Genomic DNA, 24,844 nt, shown 5'->3' with positions numbered 1-24,844 from the left:
TAAATTCATTTTTTTCCTCAGACTTCTACACACAACACTCCATAATGACAATGTGAAAAAAGTTTACTTGAGGTTTTTGCAAATTTATTAAAAATAAAACACATGACAAAGCACATGTACATAAGTATTCACAGCCTTTGCTGTGAAGCTCAAAATTGAGCTCAGGTGCCTCCTGTTTCCCCTGATCATCCTTGAGATGTTTCTGCAGCTTCATTGGAGTCCACCTTGTGGTAAATTCAGTTGGCTGGACATGATTTGGAAAGGCACACACCTGTCTATAGAAGGTCCCACAGTTGACAGTTCATGTCAGAGCACAAACCAAGCATGAAGTCAAAGGAATTGTCTGTAGACCTCCGAGACAGGATTGTCTTGAGGCACAACTCTGGGGAAGGTCACAGAAAAATTTCTGCTGCTTTGAAGGTCCCAATGAGCACAGTGGCCTCCATCATCCATAAGTAGAAGTTCGAAACCACCAGGACTCTTCCTAGAGCTGGCCGGCCATCTAAACTGAGCGATTGGGGGAGAAGGGCCTTAGTCAGGGAGGTGACCAAGAACCTAATGGTCACTCTGTCAGAGCTCCAGAGGTCCTCTGTGAAGAGCGGAGAACCTTCCAGAAGGACAACCATCTCTGCAGCAATCCACCAATCAGGCCTGTATGGTAGAGTGGCCAGACGGAAGCCACTCCTTAGTAAAAGGCACATGAGTTTTTAATTTGTTTGTTTATAAATTGATCTATTTGTATGGAATGATTACAATAAAAATTAATAAAATATATAGTAAAAGGCACATGGCAACCCGCCTGGAGTTTGCCAAAAGGAACCTGAAGGACTCTCAGACCATGAGAAAGAAAATTCTCTGGTCTGATGAGACAAAGATTGAACTCTTTGGTGTGAATGCCAGGCGTCACGTTTGGAGGAAACCTGGCACCGCTCATCACCAGGCCAATACCATCCCTACAGTGAATCATGGTGGTGGCAGCATCATGCTGTGGGACTGGGAGACTAGTCAGGATAAAGGGAAAGATGACTGCAGCAATGTACAGAGACATCCTGGATGAAAACCTGCTCCAGAGCGCTCTTGACCTCAGACTGGGGCGACGGTTCATGTTTCAGCAGGACAATGACCCTAAGCACACAGCCAAGATATCAAAGGAGTGGCTTCAGGACAACTCTGCGAATGTCCTTGAGTGGCCCAGCCAGAGCCCAGACTTGAATCCGATTGAACATCTCTGGAGAGATCTTAAAATGGCTGTGCACCAACGCTTCCCATGCAACCTGATGGAGCTTGAGAGGTGCTGCAAAGAGGAATGGGCCAAACTGGCCAAGGATAGGTGTGCCAAGCTTGTGGCATCATATTCAAAAAGACTTGAGGCTGTAATTGCTGCCAAAGGGGCATCGACAAAGTATTGAGCAAAGGCTGTGAACACTTATGGACATGGGATTTCTCAGTTTTTTTATTTTTAATAAATTTGCAAAAACCTCAAGTAAACTTTTTTCATGTTGTTATTATGGGGTGTTGTGTGTAGAATTGTGAGGAAAAAAATGAATTGAATCCATTTTGGAATAAGGCTGTAACATAACAAAATGTGGAAAAAGTGATGTGCTGTGAATACTTTCCGGATGCACTGTATAGATAGATAGATAGATAGATAGATTCACATACATACCCCTATATATACATCTATATACAAATATAAATTAGACACACACCCATTCCCCACACGTTCCCCAGTCTCTTTTATATTAACTTTGTTTTAAGTCTATATTCCACACGGCCTGGGAAGTCTGTGATAAATCCAGTGATCAAGTCAGATATGTTCCGCTGACTCATATACTGTATCTATATGTAAAAGAAGCGATCTCACCAGCCTGGCAACAATTCTTTTGTTGAAAGTATTAGTCCGTCTCACCCGGGTGTGTCGCTGTTAGTGTCCGTCCATGGCTGACGCCTGCATCACAAATGCAATGTAAAGCCGTGCACTCCGAAGATCCTCTCAGATTAGCCAGCACTCCTTTTCCGTGCGCCCAGCTGTTATTATTCCGGAGCCTTATGTGCTTTACCAATAGCTGCTTTCCTAATCACCTTCCCAGCTCCTTCTTTAAACAATCTTTCTTCTCTCTCTTTTAAAATACGCACCTCCTTGCCTTTTAAAATCGGTTCTCCTTGCGTCACACCAAAGCACGTTTTGGCAAGGACCCACAGGTGTGGTTTGGCCCCCTGCTCCCCTTAAAGAGATATCACTTAAGACATTATTCCCTCAAGACAAACTCTAAAGGGAGCAAGAGGCAGAAACAGTTAAAAGCACACAAAAAATATGTGATAACTGTTACACGCAGTGACCCTAAAATCAGATGCAGTGAATTTAAAGACCATTCAGGTCCTATGATAAGACTGTCAGGTTTAACATGTTAGCTTAAAAAATATCAGGAGTAGCTGAAATGTAATTTTCTCATAGTTTGTGAAATCATGATAACTGCCAGCTTGATTTCTGAGTAGCTGTAAGGGTGTCTCAAATCATTTATGATCATATATTCTGTATGTGAAATTATATTTATGTGCTGCAGGTTTGGTGGAAGCTCTGAATGCACAGAAGATTGCAGAGATTTCATGTGGACAAGCGCACTGCCTGGCTCTGAATGAAAAGGGCCAAGTGTTCTCCTGGGGTTCTGGAAGATATGGACAGTTGGGTCTTGGCACTGAGGAAGAAGTTGTCAGGGTTCCAAGGTGGGTACTGTAATATTTTTAAAGCGGATTAACTATCCAGTATAATACTTGGACAAGATAGCTACTGTAAAACATTCTTGAGTTTTTATGATTTGTGTGATTCATACAGTGGGGGAAATAAGTATATTTGCTCACTTACAAAGAAATTAACAGTCTCTAATTTTATGGCAGTTTCATTTTAATGGAGAGAGACAGAATATCAACCAAAAAGTCCAGAAAAAACACATTATATAAAAGTTATAAATTGATTTGCATGTCATTGAGTGAAATAAGGGTTTGACACCCTACAACCCAGCCAGAATTCTGGCTCCCACAGATTACCGTATTTATGCGTGTACTACGCGCACATTTTTTCCGAAAAATTAGCATTAGAAAATCAGGTGCGCGTCATACATGAGGAAATTTTTTTTCTGTAATGTTTACTACTTCTGCTTGGGCTCGCTCGCTCTCGCTCACTCGTGCTCTCTCTCGCTCGCACGCTTGCGCTCTCTCTCGCTCTCTCTTTCGCCATGCAACAAAAACAGAAGTGCATTTCGCGGAAAATGTGCCTTAAACGCTTCCTATACAATCACAACGCGCGTCGTACACGGGACAAATTTTTTTCGTGATTTTCTTTGTAAAAATTAGGGTGCGCGTCTTACATGAGGGTGCGTGGTACACGAGTAAATACGGTATAATCAATCAATCACAGATACTCCTGATCTCAACTCGTTATGTGTATAAAGCACACCTGTCCACAGAATCAATGTCTTCCATTCCAACCTCTCCACCATCATGGGCAACACCAAAGAGCTGTCAAAGGATGTCAGGGACAAGACTGGAATGGGCTTCAAAACAACCAGCAAGAAGCTTGGCAAGAAGGTGACAACTGTTGGTGCGATTATTAAGACTTGGCAGAGCATCACCAGAGAAGACCCTCAGCACCTCCTGATGTCTATGAATCACAGACTTTTAGCAGTCATTGCCTGTAAGATGATATGCGACAAAGTACTAAACACCACGGCTTTAACAGACCTGCCATTGCTGTGTTCCAAGCACTATAGTGCTCTGAAATGGAGGTCCATGTATAAAACGTGTTGTGTGACCAAAATGTATGCAATCCCTTTAAATGAATGTCTGCAATGTGCACTTTAATCACAATGTCCAAATTGTTTAATTTGTAATTTTTAACTGTGGAGCAGAAGGGGAAAATAAAGGAAAAATGTGCCTTTCTCCCAAAAATTTTGGGGTGGCACTATCTATATGTCTGCTTCTCTATTCAAGGGATATATTTCTTCTGCGGTATGTAAAGTATTAAATAATTGTTAACCTTTTTTTTTTTTTTTTTTTTAATATAAACAGGTTGATCAAAAAATTATGTGAACACAGAATTACACAGGCAGCATGTGGCAGCCAACATTGTATTGCTCTTTCTAAAGGTAATATTACTTAGTAATCAAGGTGCTATATAATTAACAATGCATATAGTAGTGTAAATTCGGGTTAGAGTTTTTTTGGCAGAGAAGTATGTAAGAGTTGTACAGGGTATGTACGAAGGAAGTGTGACCGTGGTGAGGTCTGCGGTAGGAGTGACGGAGGTGGGATTACATCAGGGATCGGCACTGAGCCCTTTCTTATTTTCAATGGTGATGGACAGGTTGACAGACGAGATTAGACAGGAGTCCCCATGGACTATGATGTTTGCTGATGACATTGTGATCTGTAGTGAGAGTAGGGAGCAGGTTGAGGAGATCCTGGAGATGTGGAGATCTGAAAGAGGAATAATGGTCAGTAGGACCACCAAGACAAAATACATGTGTGTGAATGAGAGGGAGGTCAGTGGAATGGAGAGGATGAGAGAGTAGAGTTGGAGAAGGTGGATGAGTTTAAATACTTGGGATCAGCAGTACAGAGTAAAGGAGATTGTGGAAGAGAAGTGAAGAAGAGAGCGCAGGCAGGGTAGAATGGGTGGAGAAGAGTGTCAGGAGTGATTTGGGACAGATGGGTATCAGGAAGAGTGAAAGGGAAGAGCTACAGGACAGTAGTGAGACCAGCTGTGTTATATTGGCTGGAGATGGTGGCACAGGAGACAGAGCTGGAGGTGGCAGAGTTAAAGATGCTAAGATTTGCATTGGGTGTGACAAGGATGGACAGGATTAGAAATGAGGACATTAGAGGGTCAGCTCATGTTGGACGGTTGGGAGACAAAGTCAGAGAGGCGAGATTGAGTTGGTTTGGGCATGTGCAGAGGAGAGATGCTGGGTATATTGGGAGAAGGGTGGTAAGGATAGAGCTGATAAGTAAGAGGAGAAGAGGAAGGCCTAAGAGGAGGTTTATGGATGTGGTGAGAGAGGACATGCAGGTGATGGGTGTAACAGAACAAGATGATCCACTGTGGCAACCCCTAACAGGAACAGCCGTAATTAGAAGAAGATAGTAGTGTAAATGTATTGGAGTCACTAAGTATTTTTTTTATTCGTTCCGGATTCTATAAATAATGCTGTTCAATTGTATATTAATGCTGAGACCAGTCTGAAAATAAAACTGAAGTACAACTAAACTGCCACTTAATGTACAGTGCATCCGGAAAGTATTCACAGTGCATCACTTTTTCCACATTTTCTTATGTTACAGCCTTATTCCAAAATGGATTAAATTAATTTTTTTCCTCAGAATTCTACACACAACACCCCATAATGACAACGTGAAAAAAGTTTACTTGAGGTTTTTGCAAATTTATTAAAAATAAAAAAACTGAGAAATCCCATGTCCATAAGTATTCACAGCCTTTGCGCAATACTTTGTTGATGCACCTTTGGCAGCAATTACAGCCTCAAGTCTTTTTGAATATGATGCCACAAGCTTGGCACACCTATCCTTGGCCAGTTTCGCCCGTTCCTCTTTGCAGCACCTCTCAAGCTCCATCAGGTTGGATGGGAAGCGTCGGTGCACAGCCATTTTAAGATCTCTCCAGAGATGTTCAATCGGATTCAAGTCTGGGCTCTGGCTGGGCCACTCAAGGACATTCACAGAGTTGTCCTGAAGCCACTCTTTTGATATCTTGGCTGTGTGCTTAGGGTCGTTGTCCTGCTGAAAGATGAACCGTCGCCCCAGTCTGAGGTCAAGAGCGCTCTGGAGCAGGTTTTCATCCAGGATGTCTCTGTACATTGCTGCAGTCATCTTTCCCTTTATCCTGACTAGTCTCCCAGTCCCTGCCACTGAAAAACATCCCCACAGCATGATGCTGCCACCACCATGCTTCACTGTAGGGATGGTATTAGCCTGGTGATGAGCGGTGCCTGGTTTCCTCCAAACGTGACGCCTGGCATTCACACCAAAGAGTTCAATCTTTGTCTCATCAGACCAGAGAATTTTCTTTCTCATGGTCTGAGAGTCCTTCAGGTGCCTTTTGGCAAACTCTAGGCGGGCTGCCATGTGCCTTTTACTAAGGAGTGGCTTCCGTCTGGCCACTCTACCATACAGGCCTGATTGGTGGATTGCTGCAGAGATGGTTGTCCTTCTGGAAGGTGCTCCTCTCTCCACAGAGGACCTCTGGAGCTCTGACAGAGTGACCATCGGGTTCTTGGTCACCTCCCTGACTAAGGCCGTTCTCCTCTGATCGTTCAGTTTAGATGGCTGGCCAGCTCTAGGAAGAGTCCTGGTGGTTTCGAACTTCTTCCACTTACGGATGATGGAGGCCACTGTGCTCATTGGGACCTTCAAAGCAGCAGAAATTTTTCTGTAACCTTCCCCAGATTTGTGCCTCGAGACAATCCTGTCTCTGAGGTCTACAGACAATTCCTTTGACTTCGTGCTTGGTTTGTGCTCTGACATGAACTGTCAACTGTGGGACCTTCTATAGACAGGTGTGTGCCTTTCCAAATCATGTCCAGTCAACTGAATTTACCACAGGTGGACTCCAATGAAGCTGCAGAAACATCTCAAGGATGATCAGGGGAAACAGGATGCACCTGAGCTCAATTTGGAGCTTCATGGCAAAGGCTGTGAATACTTATGGACATGGGCTTTCTCAATTTTTTTATTTTTAATAAATTTGCAAAAACCTCAAGTAAACTTTTTTCACGTTGTCATTATGGGGTATTGTGTGTAGAATTCTGAGGAAAAAAACGAATTTAATCCATTTTGGAATAAGGCTGTGACATAACAAAATGTGGAAAAAGTGATGAAGCACTGGGAATACTTTCCGGATGCACTGTAAATTGGAATTGGAATTGTATTGTGCATTTGTTTCCATCCATCTGTCCATTTATTGATCGCACTTAATCAAGTCTTAGGCCAGGGGTGGGCAAATTCATTCCTGGAGGGCCGTAGTGGCTGCAGGTTTTTGTTCCAACGCAATTGCTTAATAAGAAGCACTTATTGCTCTAGAAACACTTCTGCTTCATTTTAGTTATCTCCCTCGTTAAGATTATGAACCCTTATTGCTTATTTAAGTCCTAAACAGCTGCATTCTTGGTTTTTAATTGCTTCTTAGTAGCAATAAGATGCAAATGACAAAAGAAACCAGCAGTTATCCATTTTGCTTATTACCCTTTACACCTGTGTGTATTTATTGTGCACTATTTGGTTTAATTAAATACTTGGAAGGAAAGAGAAGAGAAAAAAGTGAAGGATTGAGAATTACCCATCCGTTTTACACTTCAGAGTATTTGGATGATATCCTTAGAATGGAAAAAAAATCTAGGATATGAGAATGACTTGACATAGCAGAGTTAAAGCACTAACAAGCTATGAAATGTAGTTATTGGCAAGGATTGTTTTCTAATTAAGCAACTGGGTTGGAACAAAAACCCGCAGCCACTGCGGCCCTCCAGGAATGAATTTGTCCACCCCTGTCTTAGGCTATGAGCGGTCAGAATCCCTTGTGATCTTTGTGTGTCTTAATTGCTGATTGAGTCCTAGGCATTTGCTTGTTCTGTGATCCTGAACGAGTTCCTTAGCCAAATGTTGCACCAATGTGTTTAATTTGTTGTCTGGTAAGATGCTTAATTCTATTTGCAGATGTAGTTGTCATTTGATACTCTTGCTATTGAAATATTACATTTAGTTTAATGGTGCCAATTTGTTTATTTCATTTTTTAAACTTGTTGACCATCTTATGTGGAATCATCAAAGGAATACACTAATTTTTCAAGTCTGTTCTTCATGAGCATGTTTCAAATAGCTTAGTAAATTTTAAATAGCACCATCTGGTAATTTTAAGGATAGTAGCAACACCAGTCTTCTGTTTTTCCTTTTCTTTTCTTAGATGGGCAGCTGTTTACCTGGGGGCAAAATACTAATGGACAACTTGGTCTTGGCAAAGGAGAATCCAACAAAATATCCCCCCAGCCTTTACGATCGCTAGCAGGCGTCCCGCTAGCTCAGATCTCTGCAGGAGGAGGCCACAGCTTTGCGGTTTCATTGTCGGGTGCAGTGTTTGGCTGGGGGAGAAACGGCGCAGGGCAGTTGGGCCTAAATGATAAGCAAGGTAAAGTTCATACAAGTCACTGTGAGCACATTATTAATATTCATTATAAGGATAAAAGAGAAAATCACTGTTTACTTAGAGGTAGGTGCCTTGCTATTATCTTCTTAGGCTAATCCATTGTGTTTTTGAGGCCTCAAAGTGTTTTCATGCCTAGTTAATTTGGTGCAGTTGTTTCAAACCCTGGCGCGATCTTCCTTGTAGTCCGCTTCCTTTAGGTAGTTGTGAACACCCCACTTACACTCTGTTGTGGAATATAAGAAATGGACTGAGACCCTTTAGAAATGGTGGTCTCTGCACGGTACAAAATAAACCTTAGAGTAGTTAGTATGAGATATGAATGTAATTCCATATGTGACCAATCATTACAAGAAGTACAGTGCCAATCCATCACACTTGGTATAATCTGCCAACTTAACAAGCTTGTTACTTATATTCCTGTCCTATTCATTTATATATTTTAAAAATAGCAACAGCCCCAACACTGCTGGACACCACTCTTAACTTCAACCAGTTCTCATCAGGTTCCTTGCACCATCACCCTCCGTTTCCTGTGTCTGAGCCAATTCTGCACCCGTCTACACATCACACCTTAAACTTCCAGTACTTTTAGTTTGATGCCCAGCCTTTCTTGTGGCACCTCATCAAACGCTTTCTGAAAGTCCAGTTAAATGGCATCATAAGCTCCACTTTGATTATATTCTTTTGTTGCTTCCTCGTAGAATTCCAACATGTTAGTAAAACATGAACCCATGCTGACTGTTCAGTAAAACTCCTATTCTTGCCATATGTCGCTCAATTATTTCCTTAATAATTCCTGCCATTAATTTACTTGTGGTTCTTCTTAAGCTTACCGGCCTATAGTTGCCCAATCCCTGTTATTATACACTATAATGGGATAATATTTGCCATTTTTCAGTCCTTCATAATGTCCCCAGTGTGCAGTGAGTTCCTAAAAATATGCATGAAGGGTTTATATCTGTACTTGCCAACCTCCTGTGGAAGGATGCCCCCGAACACAGACAGACTCAGAATGCCCCCAAACACATGCGTTTTATTTTATTTTCTGCGCACACCAACACAAATCTCCTCAATAACCCAGTCCTCATCTTTTTGTCTTTCTTTTCTGTCTCCTCACCGCCTCCACTCCTCTCCTGCAAACTCCATCCTCTTCCACCCGACTCCGGCTCCCTGAGTGGAGTGAGGCATCCTCTTTTATACCACACCCAAAAGTACTCCAGGTATTCCTCAATCAAGTTCCGGCAGAACTTCCGGGTGTGGTGGAAGTGCTGCGTTGGAATCCGGCTCCTCTTCTGGCAGCACTCCTGAGTGAGGTGGAAGTGCTGCAGACCAGGGCTCCGGAATTGTCCAGGTGACCCCTGGTGGTGGCCATGGACCTCAATAGGCTTGAGCTTCAAATCCCCATGCCTGTGGCCCCGATGCAACCCAGGGTGGCTGTCCTTTCACGTCCCAGGGAATGGCTTGCCCTTTTTCTCGGTCCCCTGCTGTTCTAGGCTTCCCGACAGAGCATCCATCACACTCCTTAAGCACTCGAGTATAAATGTGATCTGGTCCTGGTGATTTGTTAGGTTTCAATATAAATCAATGAGAAGCTTTATCATCAAACTAGTAACTTAACACTCAGATCATATCTTCATTCTTAAAAAGTAATGTACAAGGTAAAAGTGAAAAAGTAAGTATATCCCATAATTTTTTTTAACATATGTAGATATAATCAAGATTTAAACAGAATCTATAGATGTTGGAAAATATTTTGATTTGTATATTTGCAATCCTTTCTGGGCAAATGTTTTCACTTTGTCATTATGGGTTAATGAGTGTAAATGTTTGAGCGAAAATGTCATGTTTGTCCATTGTAATAGATTCCACACCACACAGGAAGAGTTTTGGGGGCAGTCGCCCATATACTTGAATTTGGCTGCCAAAAAAAGGTTGTGGTTCAGTGTTACAGATTTCAGTTCAGAACAAGAACAAGGCAAACAGGCAAACATGATGTTTATTATATAGTGGGAAATGGGAAATGATGTCATCAGATAGGAACCGTAAGTGACATCCTTAGGACCAGAACTGGAGGTGACATCTTGGGGTCGGAACTGACGTCATCCGACTCAAGCGGAATTTCCTGTGATTGGTCTGTCAATGGATTAGTGCACTCTGCCATCCCCTGGTTTGGTGAGGAATTACCGTCAATTGAGCCCTTTTAACTGCCTCCCATGCGCACGTGTATGACACCATTTAAAATGAAGTTAGAACACAGTATATTGCACAGAAAGTGAAGGGGCCTGAATACTTTCTTGCGTACCCTGATAATGCTTTATTTATCCCCAAGGTACATTTTCCTTTTCCTTATTATATTTTGTATTTTCCTTATAGTTGACCATACATCTGTACTTATCTTACATGAAAAAGCCCCGAACCTGTTGTAAATAAAACATGGAAGGTGCCATATAAAACCTTAAGGTTGCACATCATCACAAATGAAAGTTAGAATTGTTCCCACATTTCTACAACTGGAGCAGTTGACTTGCTTCGGGTTGCATAATAAAACATTGGTGTCAGCGATGTGATTTTCAGTCTTAGATAGAAGATGACATTTGCAAGAAGCTTTCTTAGTAAAGGTGGCTATCTACGTTATTAAAAACAAGTCAGGCTTTAGTCTATTGATACTTCATTAATAATAAAATTTTTAAATACAATTTTTTTTCCTCAGTTCTTCTTGTTCTTTCGGCTGCTCCTGTTAGGGGTCACCACCGTGGATCATCTTCTTCCATTTCTTTCTCTCCTCTGCATCTTGTTCTGTTATACCCATCACCTGCATGTCCTCTCTCACCACATCCATAAACCTTCTCTTAGGCCTTCCTCTCTTTCTCTTCCTTGGCAGCTCTATCCTTAACATCCTTCTCCCAATATACTCAGCATCTCCCCTCTGCACATGTCCAAACCAATGCAATCTCGCCTCTCTGACTTTGTCTCCCAACCGTCCAACTTGAGCTGACCCTCTAATGTCCTCATTCCTAATCCTGTCCATCCTCGTCACATCCTTTGCAAATCTTAGCATCTTTAACCTGCTTTCTGGTCAGTGCCACCATCTCCAACCCATATAACACAGCTGGTCTCACTACCGTCCTGTAGACCATCCCTTTCACTCTTGCTGATATCCGTCTGCCACAAATCATTCTTACCGCAGACTTCACCACAGTCACACTTCCCTTGTACATATCCTGTACAACTCTTACATAGTTCTCTGCCACTCCCTACGTCCTCATACAATACCACAGCTCCTCTCTTGTCACCCTGTCATATGCTTTCTCCAGGTCCACAAATATGCAATGCAACTCCTTCTGGCCTTCTCTAAACTTCTCCATCAACATCCTCAGAGAAAACATCTCATCTGTGGTGCTCTTTCTTGGCATGAAGCCATCCTGCTGCTCACTAATCATCACCTCACTTCTTAACCGAGCTTCCACTACTCTTTCCTATAACTTCATGCTGTGGCTCATCAATTTTATCCCCCTGTAGTTACTGCAGTCCTGCACATCCCCCTTATTCTTAAATATTGGCCCACCAGTACACTTCTTCTTCACTCCTCAGGCATCCTCTCACTTTCCATGATTCCATTAAACAATCTGGTTAAAAACTCCACTGCCATCTCTCCTAAATACCTCCATGCTTCCACAGGTATGTCATCTGGACCAATGGCTTTTCCATTCTTCATCCTCTTCATAGCTGTCCTTACTTCCTCCTTGCTAATCCATTGCACTTCCTGATTCACTATCTCCACATCATCCAACCTCTTCTCTCTCTCGTTCTCTTCATTTATCAGCCTCTCAAAGTACTCTTTCCATCTGCTCAACAGACTCTCCTCGCTTGTGAGTATGTTTCCATCTTTATCTTTTATCACCCTAACCTGCTGCACATCTTTCCCAGCTCTGTCCCTCTCTGTAGCCCACCGGTCCTTTTCTCCCTCCTTAGTGTTTAACCTCTCATACAACTCATCATACGCCTTTTCTTTAACCTTCGCCACCTCTCTCTTCACCTTGCGCCTTATCTCCTTGTACTCTTGTCTACTTTCTGCATCTCTCTGACTATCCCACTTCTTCTTTGCCATCCCCTTCCACTGTATACTGTCCTGTATTCCCTTCATTCCACCACCAGGTTTCCTTTTACTCCTTCCTCTGTCCAGATGTCACGCCAAGCACCCTTCTTGCTGTCACCCTTACTACATCTGCTGTAGTTTCCCAACTGTCTGGTGACTCTTCACTACAACCCAGTACCTGTCTCACCTCCTCCCTAAACTCAACCTTGCAATCTTCCTTTTTTAACTTCCACCATTTAATCCTTGGCTCTGCCCTCACTCTGTTTCTCTTCTTGATCTCCAGTGTCATCCTACAGACCACCATCCTATGCTGCTTAACTACATTTTCCCCTGCCACCACTTTGCAGTCTTCAACCTCCTTCAGATTGACTCTTCTGCATAGGATGTCATCTACCTGTGTGCATCTTCCTCCACTCTTGCACGTCACCCTATGTTCCTCCCTCTTCTTAAAATATGTATTCACCACAGCCATGTCCATCCATTTGGCAAAATCCACTATCCTCTGACCTTCTTCATTCCTCTCCTTGACACCATACCTACTCATCACCTCCTCATCTCCTCTGCTCCCTTCACCAACATGTCCATTGAAATCCACTCCAATCACCACTTTCTGTCCCTTGGGTACACTGTTCATCACTTCATCCAATTCACTCCAAAAATCTTCTTTCTCCTCCATCGCACACCCAACTTGCGGGGCATATGCACTAACAACCTTCATCATCACACCTCCAATTTCCAGCTTCATAATCATCACTCTGTCTGACACTCTTTTCACCTCCAGAACACTCTTGACATGCTGTTCCTTCAGAATAACCCCTGCTCCATTTCTCCTCCTATCCACACTATGATAGAACAATTTGAACCCACCTCTGATCCACCTGGCCTTACTCCCCTTCCATTTAGTCTCTTCACGCACAATCTGTCAACCTTCCTTTTCTCCATCATATCTGCTAACTCTCTCACCTTACCAGTCATACTGCCAACGTTCAAAGTTCTTACCCTCAGTTCCACTCTCTTTACCTTCCTTCTGCCTCCGGACAATTCTCCCCCCTTTTCTTCGGCCAACAGTAGCCCAATTTTCACCAGCACCCTGTTGACTAACAGTACTGGTGGCGGTCGTTGTTAACCCAGGGTTTGACCGATCCGATATGGAAATTTGTATTGTTGTCCGCATATTGATTTGGCAAAATTTCATACCGGATGCCCTTCCTGACGTAACCCTCCCAATTTATCCGGGCTTGGGATCGGCACGAAGAAACACCCTTTTGGTTAATAGTTCCATAATGTTACCTTGGAGGAGTGAAATCCTAATTTGGTGACGGTGGCATTATTTTTAGCCAGGTAACCCCATTTCTTTGTTTTTCGTATATTTTATCTGCCAAAGAGAAATGTGAGTCAGGGATGAATGAGTTGAGTTTTTTCTTGTATAACTCATTTTTTTTGTCTTTGTATTTTGGCATCAGATCGAGCCTTTCCCTGTCACATCAAGTCTTTGCGAAATCAGAAAGTGGTGTACATCAGCTGTGGTGAGGATCATACAGCGGCCTTGACAAAGGTATTTGGAGACTACTTTTAAAGGTTGAATAATGGACTGGGTATTGTTTAAACTGACGTTAAGAGTCAGTTGTACATCTATCTACAGTCAAAGTAAAAAGTATGTGAACTCCTAGGAATTATCTATATTTATGTTAATTCCCATTTAAAACATGGTCATATCGTAATGTCAGTCACAATAATGAACAAACAGTCTCCGATAACTAAAGATTTTCAAAGAATGTTTGACCATATTGAATAAATCATTCAAACTGAAACTGAAGGTTGGAAAAAGTTAGTGAACCCTAAGCTAATTTATTTTTTAAAAACTCACATCAGTCAGAATTTAGCACACCTGGAGTCCATTTAATGAAACGAGTTCAGAGGTGTGGCCTAGAATTACTTTGATTATTAAAAAACACTGTAAAGTTTGAGTTTGAGCTTTAGACAAGAAGCATATCCAGATGGGAATCACGCCTCGCACAAAAGAGCTGTCTGAAGAGCTACGATTGAGAATTGTTAATCTACATAAGGCTGGAAAGGGTTACAAAGTCATCTCAAAAGATTTGAGATATTCATCAGTCTACTGTTAGGCAAGTTGTCTATAAATGGGGACAATTTGGTATTGTGGCTACTCTGCCTAGAAGTGGGCGCCCTGCCAAGATGACCCCAAGAGCACAACGCAAAGTCAGCAATGAGGTAAAGAAGAACCCTAGAGTGACAGCAAAGGACTTGAAGAAGTCATTAGAACTGGCTAACATCTCTGCTCATGAGTCAACTATACGCAGAACATTGAACTAGAAAGGAGTCCATGGCAGGACACCAAGAAGGAAGCCACTACTATTAAAAAAGAACATTGCTGAACTCCTGAAGTTTGCGAAAGAGCACTAGGACACTCCACAACGGTACTGAGAAAATGCTTTGTGGAGTGATGAAACCAAAATTGAACTATTTGGGAGGAACAAGCAGAACTTCATTTGGCACAAAAAAGGCACTGCATATCAACATCAAAACATCATCCCTACAGTAAAGTATGGTGGAGGGAACATCATGATTTAGGCCTGTTTTGCTGCATCAGGGCCTGGACAGCCTACCATCATTGAGGGAAAAATTAATTCACAAGTTTATCAACATTTTCTCCAGGATAATGTGAGGGTGTCTGTCCGTCAAGTTAAGCTCAGAAGAGGCTGGGTGATGCAATAGGACAATGACCCAAAACATCGCAGCAAATCCACAGCACAATGGCTTCAGAAGATCAAACTCCGCCTTGTGGAGTGGCCCAGTCACAGCCCAGATCTCAGTCCTATTAAGATGCCGTGGAATGACTTGAAGAGAGCCATACACAGAAGACAACTAAAGAATATGGAAGAGTTAAGGCAGTTCTGCAGGGAAGAAGGGGCTCAAATTTTCCCGCACAATGTGCAGGTCTGATCTGCAGTTACAGGAAACGCCTGGTTGGGGTCATTGCTGCCAAAGGAGAGTCATCCAGTTACTAAATCCCAAGGTTCACTTACTTTTTCCACAACCACTGTGATCGTTGAATGCGTTTGTAAAATAAAGACGTGAAAGAGTAGAAGTTTTTGTGTGTCATTGGCTTAAACTCATTGTGTATATCAGAACATGTGACTTAGATGAAGATCAGATCACTTTTTATGACCAATTCATTCAGTAAACCAGATAATTCCAAAGGATTCACATACTTTTTACTTTGACTGTATATATAAAAGCCAAATACCACTGACTCACTCATCACGAAATCTCCCGATCCATGAGGACTTGGCACTTGAAATTTGGAATGTAGGTTACCCTTGGCCCATAGGTGCTCGCTAAGAAACGGTTTTAAAAATTTCGTGGTCCAAGTGTGAAAATTCTTATAGTTTTTTTAGACCCGTTTGTATGTCTATCCGCTTTTCATGAGAGAATGGATTTAGATTGGGTTTTATTTCTATAATTTGCTTGAACATTCCGTTGATTTTGCGACTTTCTCATCACGCCAAGTATCATAGTTTGCTTACGGTACCAATTTATTAGCGCGAATCTGAGAGAGACTCATCGGGCTGCAGGGAGGGGGCGGGGCCCTCCTCACTCACGCATCTGCCTCGGGGCGTAACCTTAACTCCGCTTAGTTAGCGAACGAGAGAACTACTTAACGGATTTAGATCAGGTTTTTTTTTTTATTTTCTATAGTTTGCTTGAACATTCTGGTTGATTTTGCGACTTTCTCATCGCGCTAAGTATCATAGTTCGCTTACGGTACCGATTTATTAGCGTGAATCCAAGAGATACTAATCGGGCTGCAGGGAGGGGGCGGGGCCCTCCTCACTCACGCATCTGCCTCGGGCGTAACCTTAACTCTGCTTAGTTAGCGAACGAGAGAACTACTTAACGTATTTAAAATTTTTTTTTTTGTACAATTTGCTTGAACATTCCAGTTGATTTTGCGACTTCTCTCATTGCGCTAAGAATCATAGTTCGCTTGCAGGAGCGGTATATATTCGCGATTATCCGAGACAGAGGCTACGGGCCGAGGGGAGGGGTAAGAGTGACGTCAGGAGTAGAGAGCTGGGTGGGGCCCTCCTCACTGTCCTATTTCACTAATATGCAGGGGATGGCTAGTCACAGATATGGGGCATGTTGCGTTTTAGTTGGTTAATCTGAGTCAGTTTTTCCCCTCAAGTAGAAACTCTTCAATTGAGTTATTGATTTTCATTTTTCAGACAGGCATGGTGGTTTTAAAATTGCCCTTTAGGGTCTCTGTAGGTTTAATATTGACACAGATTTCCATTTTTGGATTTCCTACTAAGTGTGGTGTGTCAGTGATTTCTGCATCAAATATTATGGATATAAACGACTCGCCAGTTGATTTACGCCTATTCGCAGCTCCAGTGGTAGTAATTGAGTTAATTGAGGTCTTATTTTTTTGTCTTATTTGACAGGATGGAGGACTGTTTACTTTTGGAGCTGGCTCCCATGGACAGCTGGGACACGACTCGACAAGTGACGAAATCCTTCCAAGACGGGTCATAGAGCTGATGGGTAGCGAAGTCTCCCAAGTTGCTTGTGGCAGGTAGATACATTAATGTCCAAATACAAATTAACTTGCTGGAGCAAATTAATATTTATTGAATATTTCAGAGAAGGCTTAGGATAAGAGACCACTTAGAGGAACCTGTGACTGCCGATTATCGGGACAAGGTTTGAGGAGCCAGAGTATTTATACAGCTGTGAAATCTTCATCGCTTGACTTTTCCTAACGATGATTGTGAACAAACCATAGCCCAAACTTACTAATGAAGGTCTGACAAGCTGGGATGAGTTATCTGAGACCTCACATAATATTGTGCTGCTCATATTATTATATGGTGCCCATGTCCTTTTCTCACTTTACTTCTTCTTCTGGTTGCTCCCGTTAGGGGTTGCCACAGCGGATCATCTTCTTCCATATCTTTCTGTCCTCATCATCTTGCTCTGTCACACCCATCACCTGCATGTCCTCTCTCAGCACATCCATAAACCTTCTCTTAGGCCTTCCTCTTCTCCTCTTCCCTGGCAGTTCTATCCTTAGCACCCTTCTCCCAATATACCCCTCATCTCTCCTCTGCACATGTCCAAACCAACGCAATCTCGCCTCTCTGACTTTGTCTCCCAACCGTCCAACTGGAGCTGACCCTCTCATGTCCTCATTTGTAATACTGTCCATCCTCGTCACACCCAATGCAAATCTTAGCATCTTTAACTATGCCACCTCCAGCTCTGTCTCCTGTGCCACCGTCTCCAACTCATATAACACAGCTGGTCTTACTACCATCTTGTAGACTTTCCCTTTCACTCTTAATAATTCATTACATTTATATAGCACTTTTCTCAGTACTCAAAGCACTATCCACACAGGGAGGAACTGGGAAGCTAACCCACAATCATCCACAGTCTCCTTACTGCAAAGCAGCAGCACTACCACTGCACCACCTGAGAGGACTGATACCCATCTGTCCCAAATCACTCCTGACACTCTTCTCCACCATGCTTGCACTCTCTTTTTCACCTCTCTTCCACAATCCCCGTTAATCTGAATTGTTGATCTCAAGTACTTAAACTCATCCACCTTCGCCAACTCTACTCCCCTCATCCTCACCATTCCACTGACCTCCCTCTCATTCACACACACGTATTCTGTGTTGTTCCTACTGACCTTCGTTCCTCTCCTCTCTGGAGCAGATTTCCACCTCTCCAGGGTCTCCTCAACCTGCTCCATACTCTCACTACAGATCAGTGTCATCAGCAAACATCACAGTCCACAGGACTCCTGTCTAATCTCGTCTGTTCATCACCATTGCAAATAAGAAAGGGCTCCGAGCTGATCCCTGATGTAATCCCACCTCCGTCAGTCCTACCGCAGACCTCACCACTGTTACACTTCCCTCTTACATATCCTGTACAACTCTTACATACTTCTCTGCCACTCCAGACTTCCCCATACAATACCAAATAAAAGTAGCACACTCCTATTGCTTAAAATATGGAAAAGAAGGTTTCATCTTTAATATTATGCCATTTTGAGATCAGTTCATCTTCTGCTCACTTAACCATCCACAGTAACAAAAATTTTGACAAGGGGTATCCAAACTTTTGCATGCCATTTTGTGTGTGTGTGTGTATAAACATAATTTCTGAGATGCTCCAGTCAAGTTTTTTTTTAGGGCCGATACCAATCACTGGTTTCATGTTACTTGATTGGCCAATTCCAAATTCCAATTTTTTTCCCTTTGTCCCTTTAAAAAAACTTTTTAAACCAATCTCCCACATAACCAGATGCATAGAAGTGTTACGTCTAATATTAAAGTTTTAACGCTGGTATTTTTATAAATAACTCTAGACCACATGTGTTCACTGATCTGTAGGCTCATTTTTCAGTGACCATAAAGATACTAAAATAGATCAAATTTCCTTGCAATGCACACTTTAACTAATAAAATTAATACAAAAATATTTACTTATAATACACATGGTTGAAATAAAATAAAATGCTTCTTATAATTACAGGCTGTGATATTGTTTAAAATTTTTTGTAATGTACTTATCTGAAACAAAGTTTTATAGAAAAAAGTAAGTTTTCACCACTTCAGACATAAAAGACAAAGAGTAGGACAGCTGCTGTACAGGCTTTTAAATGTTTGAAGTGCCGCGCGATATGCTCATCCTCAGCAGCAAAAGTTTTAGTTGTTTCCCATTGTATCACTGTTTAAGAGGGGGGTTCAGAGGAGCGACTGTGTCTCCTTGGGGTGCGTTCAGCCCCCCTTTTCACACCGCGAAGTGGCTGGTGCATAGTGCAGGCCGGGGGTGGGGGGGGTCGTGGTTTGCGAGCAAGGGAGAACCCCCTAGTATATTTATTTATTCTCACACAGTCAATTAATTGATATTGGCAGTTAAACACTGCTTAAATGTAAATATATATTCATTTAGAATCATTAATCGCACTACAGGGTTTTGTTTTTAAAATATACATACATCCATCCTTTTTTCCAACCCACTATATCCTAACTACAGGGTCACGGGGTTCTGCTGGCGCCAATCCCAGGAAACACAGGGCGCAAAGCAGGAAACAAACCCCAGGCAGGGTGCCAGCCCACCGCAGTAAGATACACATTTTCTACATTTATACAGGTGTGTTTTAATAATGTAGCATTTGTTTTTTTATCAAACTTACATTGTATGACACATATCAAAATAAAATAAATACAGTACAAATCTTTTTAAAAGTCTATTGTTTACTAAGCAGCTATTTCAAATTCTTCTTTATTTTTTCTTTTTCCAATTAAAAGTCTAGGCTGCCGCACTTATTTATAAGAAGCTTGCTGTCCAAACTCAAACGGTGTCCATTTTAATTTAAAGGACAAAATAAAAAGTTCTTAATACATTAAAGTAGCCTTTCTTGCCTGTTGTCTAATTGCACATGATGACTTCTCCAATTCCTTTTTCTCATTACTTTAATATAAAGACTAATATTCCAGTAGACCCTTACTGTCTTGTAAAACAGGCCTTGACTTGCTTTATTTACACTACAGGAAATCTGCTGCAAAAAAAGTAAAAAGACACAAGTTGGCTTAATTACCGTAAAGCTTAGAAAAGCAGGGGAAATATCATTTTTTTGTAACTGGCCAATTTATTGATCACAAATCGAGTCTTTTACAGTGAAAATCGGCCAGTCAATCGGAGCATCCCTAATATATGTGTAGTAGTCCATTACTAATAATGGCAGTATTGATGTCCTTGCCTTGTCTTACTTACAGATAATAAGTGAAATGTAACTTCTCTCCCCCACCCCTTCTTTCCTTGCAGAAATCACACGTTAGCCTTTGTGCCTTCTACTGGTTTGATCTATGCATTTGGTTGCAATACACATGGGCAACTGGGAAACGGTTGCATAAGTAACTCCAAAGGTCCACAAGCAGTAAAGGGATTCTGGGTTCCCCACAGGAGTCAGCGGCAGTCAGGTACTTGCTTATATTTAATCTGCCTAACAGTAAGTAGAAAACGACTGGTCATGTTCCCACTGCCTTTAAGTCTGCTGTTGTCACACCAATTCTTAAGAAACCTACTCTGGACTGCTCAGATGTTAACCACTACAGACCAGTATCCCTGCTCTCTTTTCTTTCTAAAGTACTAGAACGAGCAGTTTATAACCAACTCAATTTGTTTTTATCTAATAATGCCCTTCTTGACCCTCACCAGTCTGGATTCAAAGCAGCTCATTCTACCGAGACTGCACTTCTTGCTGTCTCTGAAACACTTCACACAGCCAGATCTACCAATCTGTCCTCAGTCCTCATACTTTTGGACCTATCTGCAGCCTTTGACACGGTCAACCATCAGATACTTCTGGAAACTCTGTCTAGTCTTGGGATCTCAGGCACTGTCTGGCAATGGTTTGCTTCTTACCTTGCTGACCGGTCATTCCAGGTTGCCTGGCAAGGCTCCCAGTCAACTCCACGAAGACTGACCACTGGTGTTCCTCAGGGCTCTGTCCTAGGACCCCTTCTCTTCTCCTTATACACAGGTTCTCTTGGGAAGGTAATAGCTGGACATGGATTCTCTTATCACTGCTATGCGGATGACACTCAACTCATTCTCTCCTTTCCACCAGATGACCAGCAGGTCTCAACCCGCATCTCAAACTGCCTTGCTGATATCTCCTCTTGGATGACTTCCCACCGCCTCAAGTTGAATCCCAGCAAGACTGAACTCTTGTACATCAAAGGCAACTCATCTCCCAATCTTGACCTTGCAATCTCTTTTGACAACTCAGTTATCGCCCCCTCAAAAACAGCAAGAAGTCTTGGTGTCACTCTAGATGAAGACTTGTCTTTTTCTCCACACATCAGCAACCTCTCCAGGTCCTGCAGATATCTTCTTTACAACATCAGGAGAATCCGCCCCTTTCTCACTACAGAGGCTACTCAGCTTCTCGTCCAGACCTTGGTCATCTCTAAGCTGGACTACTGCAACTCTCTGATGTCTGGACTTTCACTAAAGGCAGCACCACCACTTCAATTGATCCAGAATGCAGCTGCAAGACTCATTTTTAATATTCCCAAATTCTCTCACACTACACCTCTGCTGCGGAACCTGCACTGGCTCCCTGTGGCTGCCCGCATCAGGTTCAAAACCCTAACACTTGCCTTTAAGGCCAAAACTGGAACTGCACCACCTTACATATCAGCACTGGTTAAGCAGCGTGTCACTTCTCGCTCTCTCAGAACATCAAGCACTGCTCGTCTCGAACCACCCTTACTTAAAAGAAGAGGACGACATGCATCAAGACTCTTTGCAGTGTTGGCTCCTCAGTGGTGGAACGAACTTCCTCTTCCTGTAAGATCAGCGGAGACCCTCACTGTCTTCAAACGTCGTCTGAAGACACACTTCTTTAAACAGCACTTGGGGGAGTAAAGTCCCCATACTTTTTTCTACCCTTTCTCTTTATAAAAAAAAAAAAAAAAAATTGTACTAAACTTACTCTTTTCTTCTAGCATGGTTTGTGTACAACTTGGTCAGCAGTAACTTGTTTAATGACAGTAGATTTAATCCTAGCCTAAAGACTGAAGAACAGTCGTAGACTACTAAGCACTGTTGTAAGTCGCTCTGGATAAGAGTGTCTGCTAAATGTTGTAAATGTAAATGTAAATGTAAAAACAAATTGTAATTCTCTATATATAAAAGCCAAATACCACTGACTCACTCATCACGAAATCTCCTGAACCATGAGGACTAGGGACTTGAAATTTGGAATGTAGGTTACCCTTGGTCCATAGGTGCTTGCTAAGAAACGGTTTTAAAAATTTCGTGGTCCAAGTGCAAAATTTATTATAGTTTTTTAGATCCGTTTATATGTGTGTCTGCTTTTCACAAGAGAACTACTTAATGGATTTAGATCAGGTTTTTTTCTATAATTTTCTTGAACATTCCGTTGATTTTGCAATTTTCTCATAGCACTAAGAATCATAGTTCGCTTGCGGTACCAATTTATTAGTGCAAATCTGAGAGAGAGACTCATCGGGCTGTGGGGCCCTCCTCACTCATGCATCTGCCTCGGGCGTAACCTTAACTCTGCTTAGTTAGCAAACGAGAGAACTACTTCATGGGTTTAGATCTTTTTTTTTTTTCTAGAATTTGCTTGAACATTCCACTTGATTTTGTGACTTCTCTCATTGCGCTAAGAATCAGAGTTTGCTTGCAGGAGTGATATATTCATGCTAATCCGAGACAGAGGCTGCGGGCTGAGGGGAGGGAGAAGAGTGACGTCAGGGTGGTAGAGAGCTGGGCAGGGTCCTCCTCACTGTCCTGTTTCACTAATATGCGGGCAAAGCCTCTGGGGATGGCTGGCACAGGGGGTCCTCGGGTTACGACACAGTTGTGTTCCTACAACAATGATGTAACCCGAATTTTGGTGTAAGGCGAAACACACCCTAGCCTAAGTCACTTACCTATCTTAACACATTTTTAAAATCATAATCTAGAACATAAAAACACAAGCCGCAGAAAAAGGAAAAGGACATAAATACACTGTACTGTAGTAACAGAAAAAATTAGTGTAAAAAAAAAAAAAAAAAATCCTTACCGTTATTCCTTCTCACGTCTCAATTTTTTTAAGTTTTTATGGAAGTGAGTGTTGTAAACTCGAAATGTCGTATGTCGAGACGTTGTAACCTGAGGACCCCCTGTATATAAATATATACATGGCAGCAGCAGCACACAGCACATCACCTCCTTATTCAGCCCCGATTTAAGAAAATGTAGGAAGGATTTGTTGTGGTATCAGATGTGATGATATGAGTGTACTCCTATAGTTGAGAGTTGTGCAAGGTCTCCTAAAGGCTCCACAAGCCTGGCCAGTCTTTCCCAGCCAACCCAGAATTGGGCTCAACCAAAGCTGTTTGACCTCCCAGCTCTGTGGGGAGGCTTTGGGCTACTTAGGCCTAAAATGAAGACCTGATTTTCAAAGCTCCAGACAATCTCTTTGATGTCCAAAAATGTTTAAAACCCACCAAAAGAACCGTCAAACCCTTTAGCAGAAAAGAGATATCCAGAAGTGGAAATGTGTGAGGTAAAAGAGGGATTCACAGAGCATTGCTGATTTCTATTTCATTAAGTGCTTAAAAGGACAAGAGCTAAGATAAGTTTGGGAATGCTGAGCCATTTTGATGAAATGTTTTAAATTTGCAAACATGCATTGACACCAGAAAATGACACAGTTTACTTGGTATAATTTAAATTATGCTGTACCATGAATGTCGGTCCATAAGTTTCACATATTTTATTAAAGAGTTACAGGTCTACAATAGATTGAATTTTATTTGTCCCTGGAGGAAATTGAGCTTTTTACTAAAGCTCTTTAAATAAATAAGTAAATAACACACGCATGCTATAGTCTGAACACAGACCAGAATGACTGAAAAGGTAGTAAAATTTTAAAAAATAAAGAGAGTAAATAAAATAAAGGAAATAAAGTAAAATCTCAGATTTGGCAGTCATAGTCATAGTGAGGCACTATACAAGCATGTTGCCATTGGTATAAAGAAGCCCCCATCGCATTTCTTGACACACGTCTGCTGAATGATTCTTTGTCTGAAAGTCCTCAGTGTTTGTGTCAGACAAATGATGTGCAGCATTGTTCGTAATGGCACTCAGTTTTGTTTAAATTCTTTCCTTTGTTTCTACTTCTAGGGGCTCCGGAGAATGTGTCCTATATGAGCCCACCCTTCTAATTAGCTTGTTGATTTGGTGGGCCTCCCTTGAAGTGATGTTAACCAGCGCAACACACCACAGTGTAGAAAATTGCACAGGCCATTATAGAGTTGTTGAAGAGTAATTAGTAATAAAGCTAAACACATTATTGTATTTTCTTTCTGTAACAGACCTTTATTCTCATTTTAAAGGTGTGTTTTGCTTGTAATATGCTGTCACCACAGCACTGACTGTAGGACTCCGGGGTTCTTGTGCTTACTGACCCCATCTGTAGCTACTCTTCTTCTCTCAGGCTTCGTCTTCCTTCTGGGCCTTCCTGAGAACTTCATTTAAAAGCACAGCTTGTCTACTTGAGCACACTTTGACTTTAACTTGCTCACTCAGCCTTGCAGATCAGGGACTCCATGTCAGTTCTGTTAACATCAAAATATTATTGATCTGACCCAAATTCTCATGTCTTCATTCTCAAGAGCAAGTATCCAAATACTGTCGTAAATTTGTACTATATTGAAAAAAGTAATGTACAGTGCATTCAGAACGTATTCAGACCAGTTCACTTTCTGCACACTCTTTTGTGTTGCAGCTTTCATTTTAAACGGATACATTTGATATTTTTGTCTGTCAACCTACAATCAATAACCCGTAATCACAACATGAAAACACACTTTCAGAAAGGTCTTACAAATTTATTGAAATCTCTCATTTTACAAAAAGTGCATGCTGATTGATATTCTAATAATTACACACACATTTTACATGCAGCA

The 24,844-nt window shown here is 41.9% G+C and overlaps 1 protein-coding gene across 2 annotated transcripts in view; it reads left to right on the top strand.

The window, feature by feature from the left end:
• Nucleotides 1-24,844, top strand: part of herc3 (HECT and RLD domain containing E3 ubiquitin protein ligase 3) — a 125,078-nt gene that overhangs the window by 26,353 nt on the left and 73,881 nt on the right. For both annotated transcript variants that reach the window (XM_051928118.1, XM_051928117.1), the window contains exons 3-8: nucleotides 2,565-2,724; nucleotides 4,066-4,142; nucleotides 7,973-8,194; nucleotides 13,772-13,863; nucleotides 16,778-16,908; nucleotides 20,178-20,332. In XM_051928118.1, the coding sequence (XP_051784078.1) occupies nucleotides 2,565-2,724; nucleotides 4,066-4,142; nucleotides 7,973-8,194; nucleotides 13,772-13,863; nucleotides 16,778-16,908; nucleotides 20,178-20,332 (837 nt within the window). The remainder of the gene's footprint in view (nucleotides 1-2,564; nucleotides 2,725-4,065; nucleotides 4,143-7,972; nucleotides 8,195-13,771; nucleotides 13,864-16,777; nucleotides 16,909-20,177; nucleotides 20,333-24,844) is intronic.

This window comes from Erpetoichthys calabaricus, chromosome 5 (genome assembly GCF_900747795.2).
Source record: "Erpetoichthys calabaricus chromosome 5, fErpCal1.3, whole genome shotgun sequence".
NCBI classification, from domain to species: domain Eukaryota; kingdom Metazoa; phylum Chordata; class Cladistia; order Polypteriformes; family Polypteridae; genus Erpetoichthys; species Erpetoichthys calabaricus.
The sequence above is the reverse complement of the archived record's forward strand: the minus strand, read 5'-3'. Positions and strand labels throughout refer to the sequence as shown.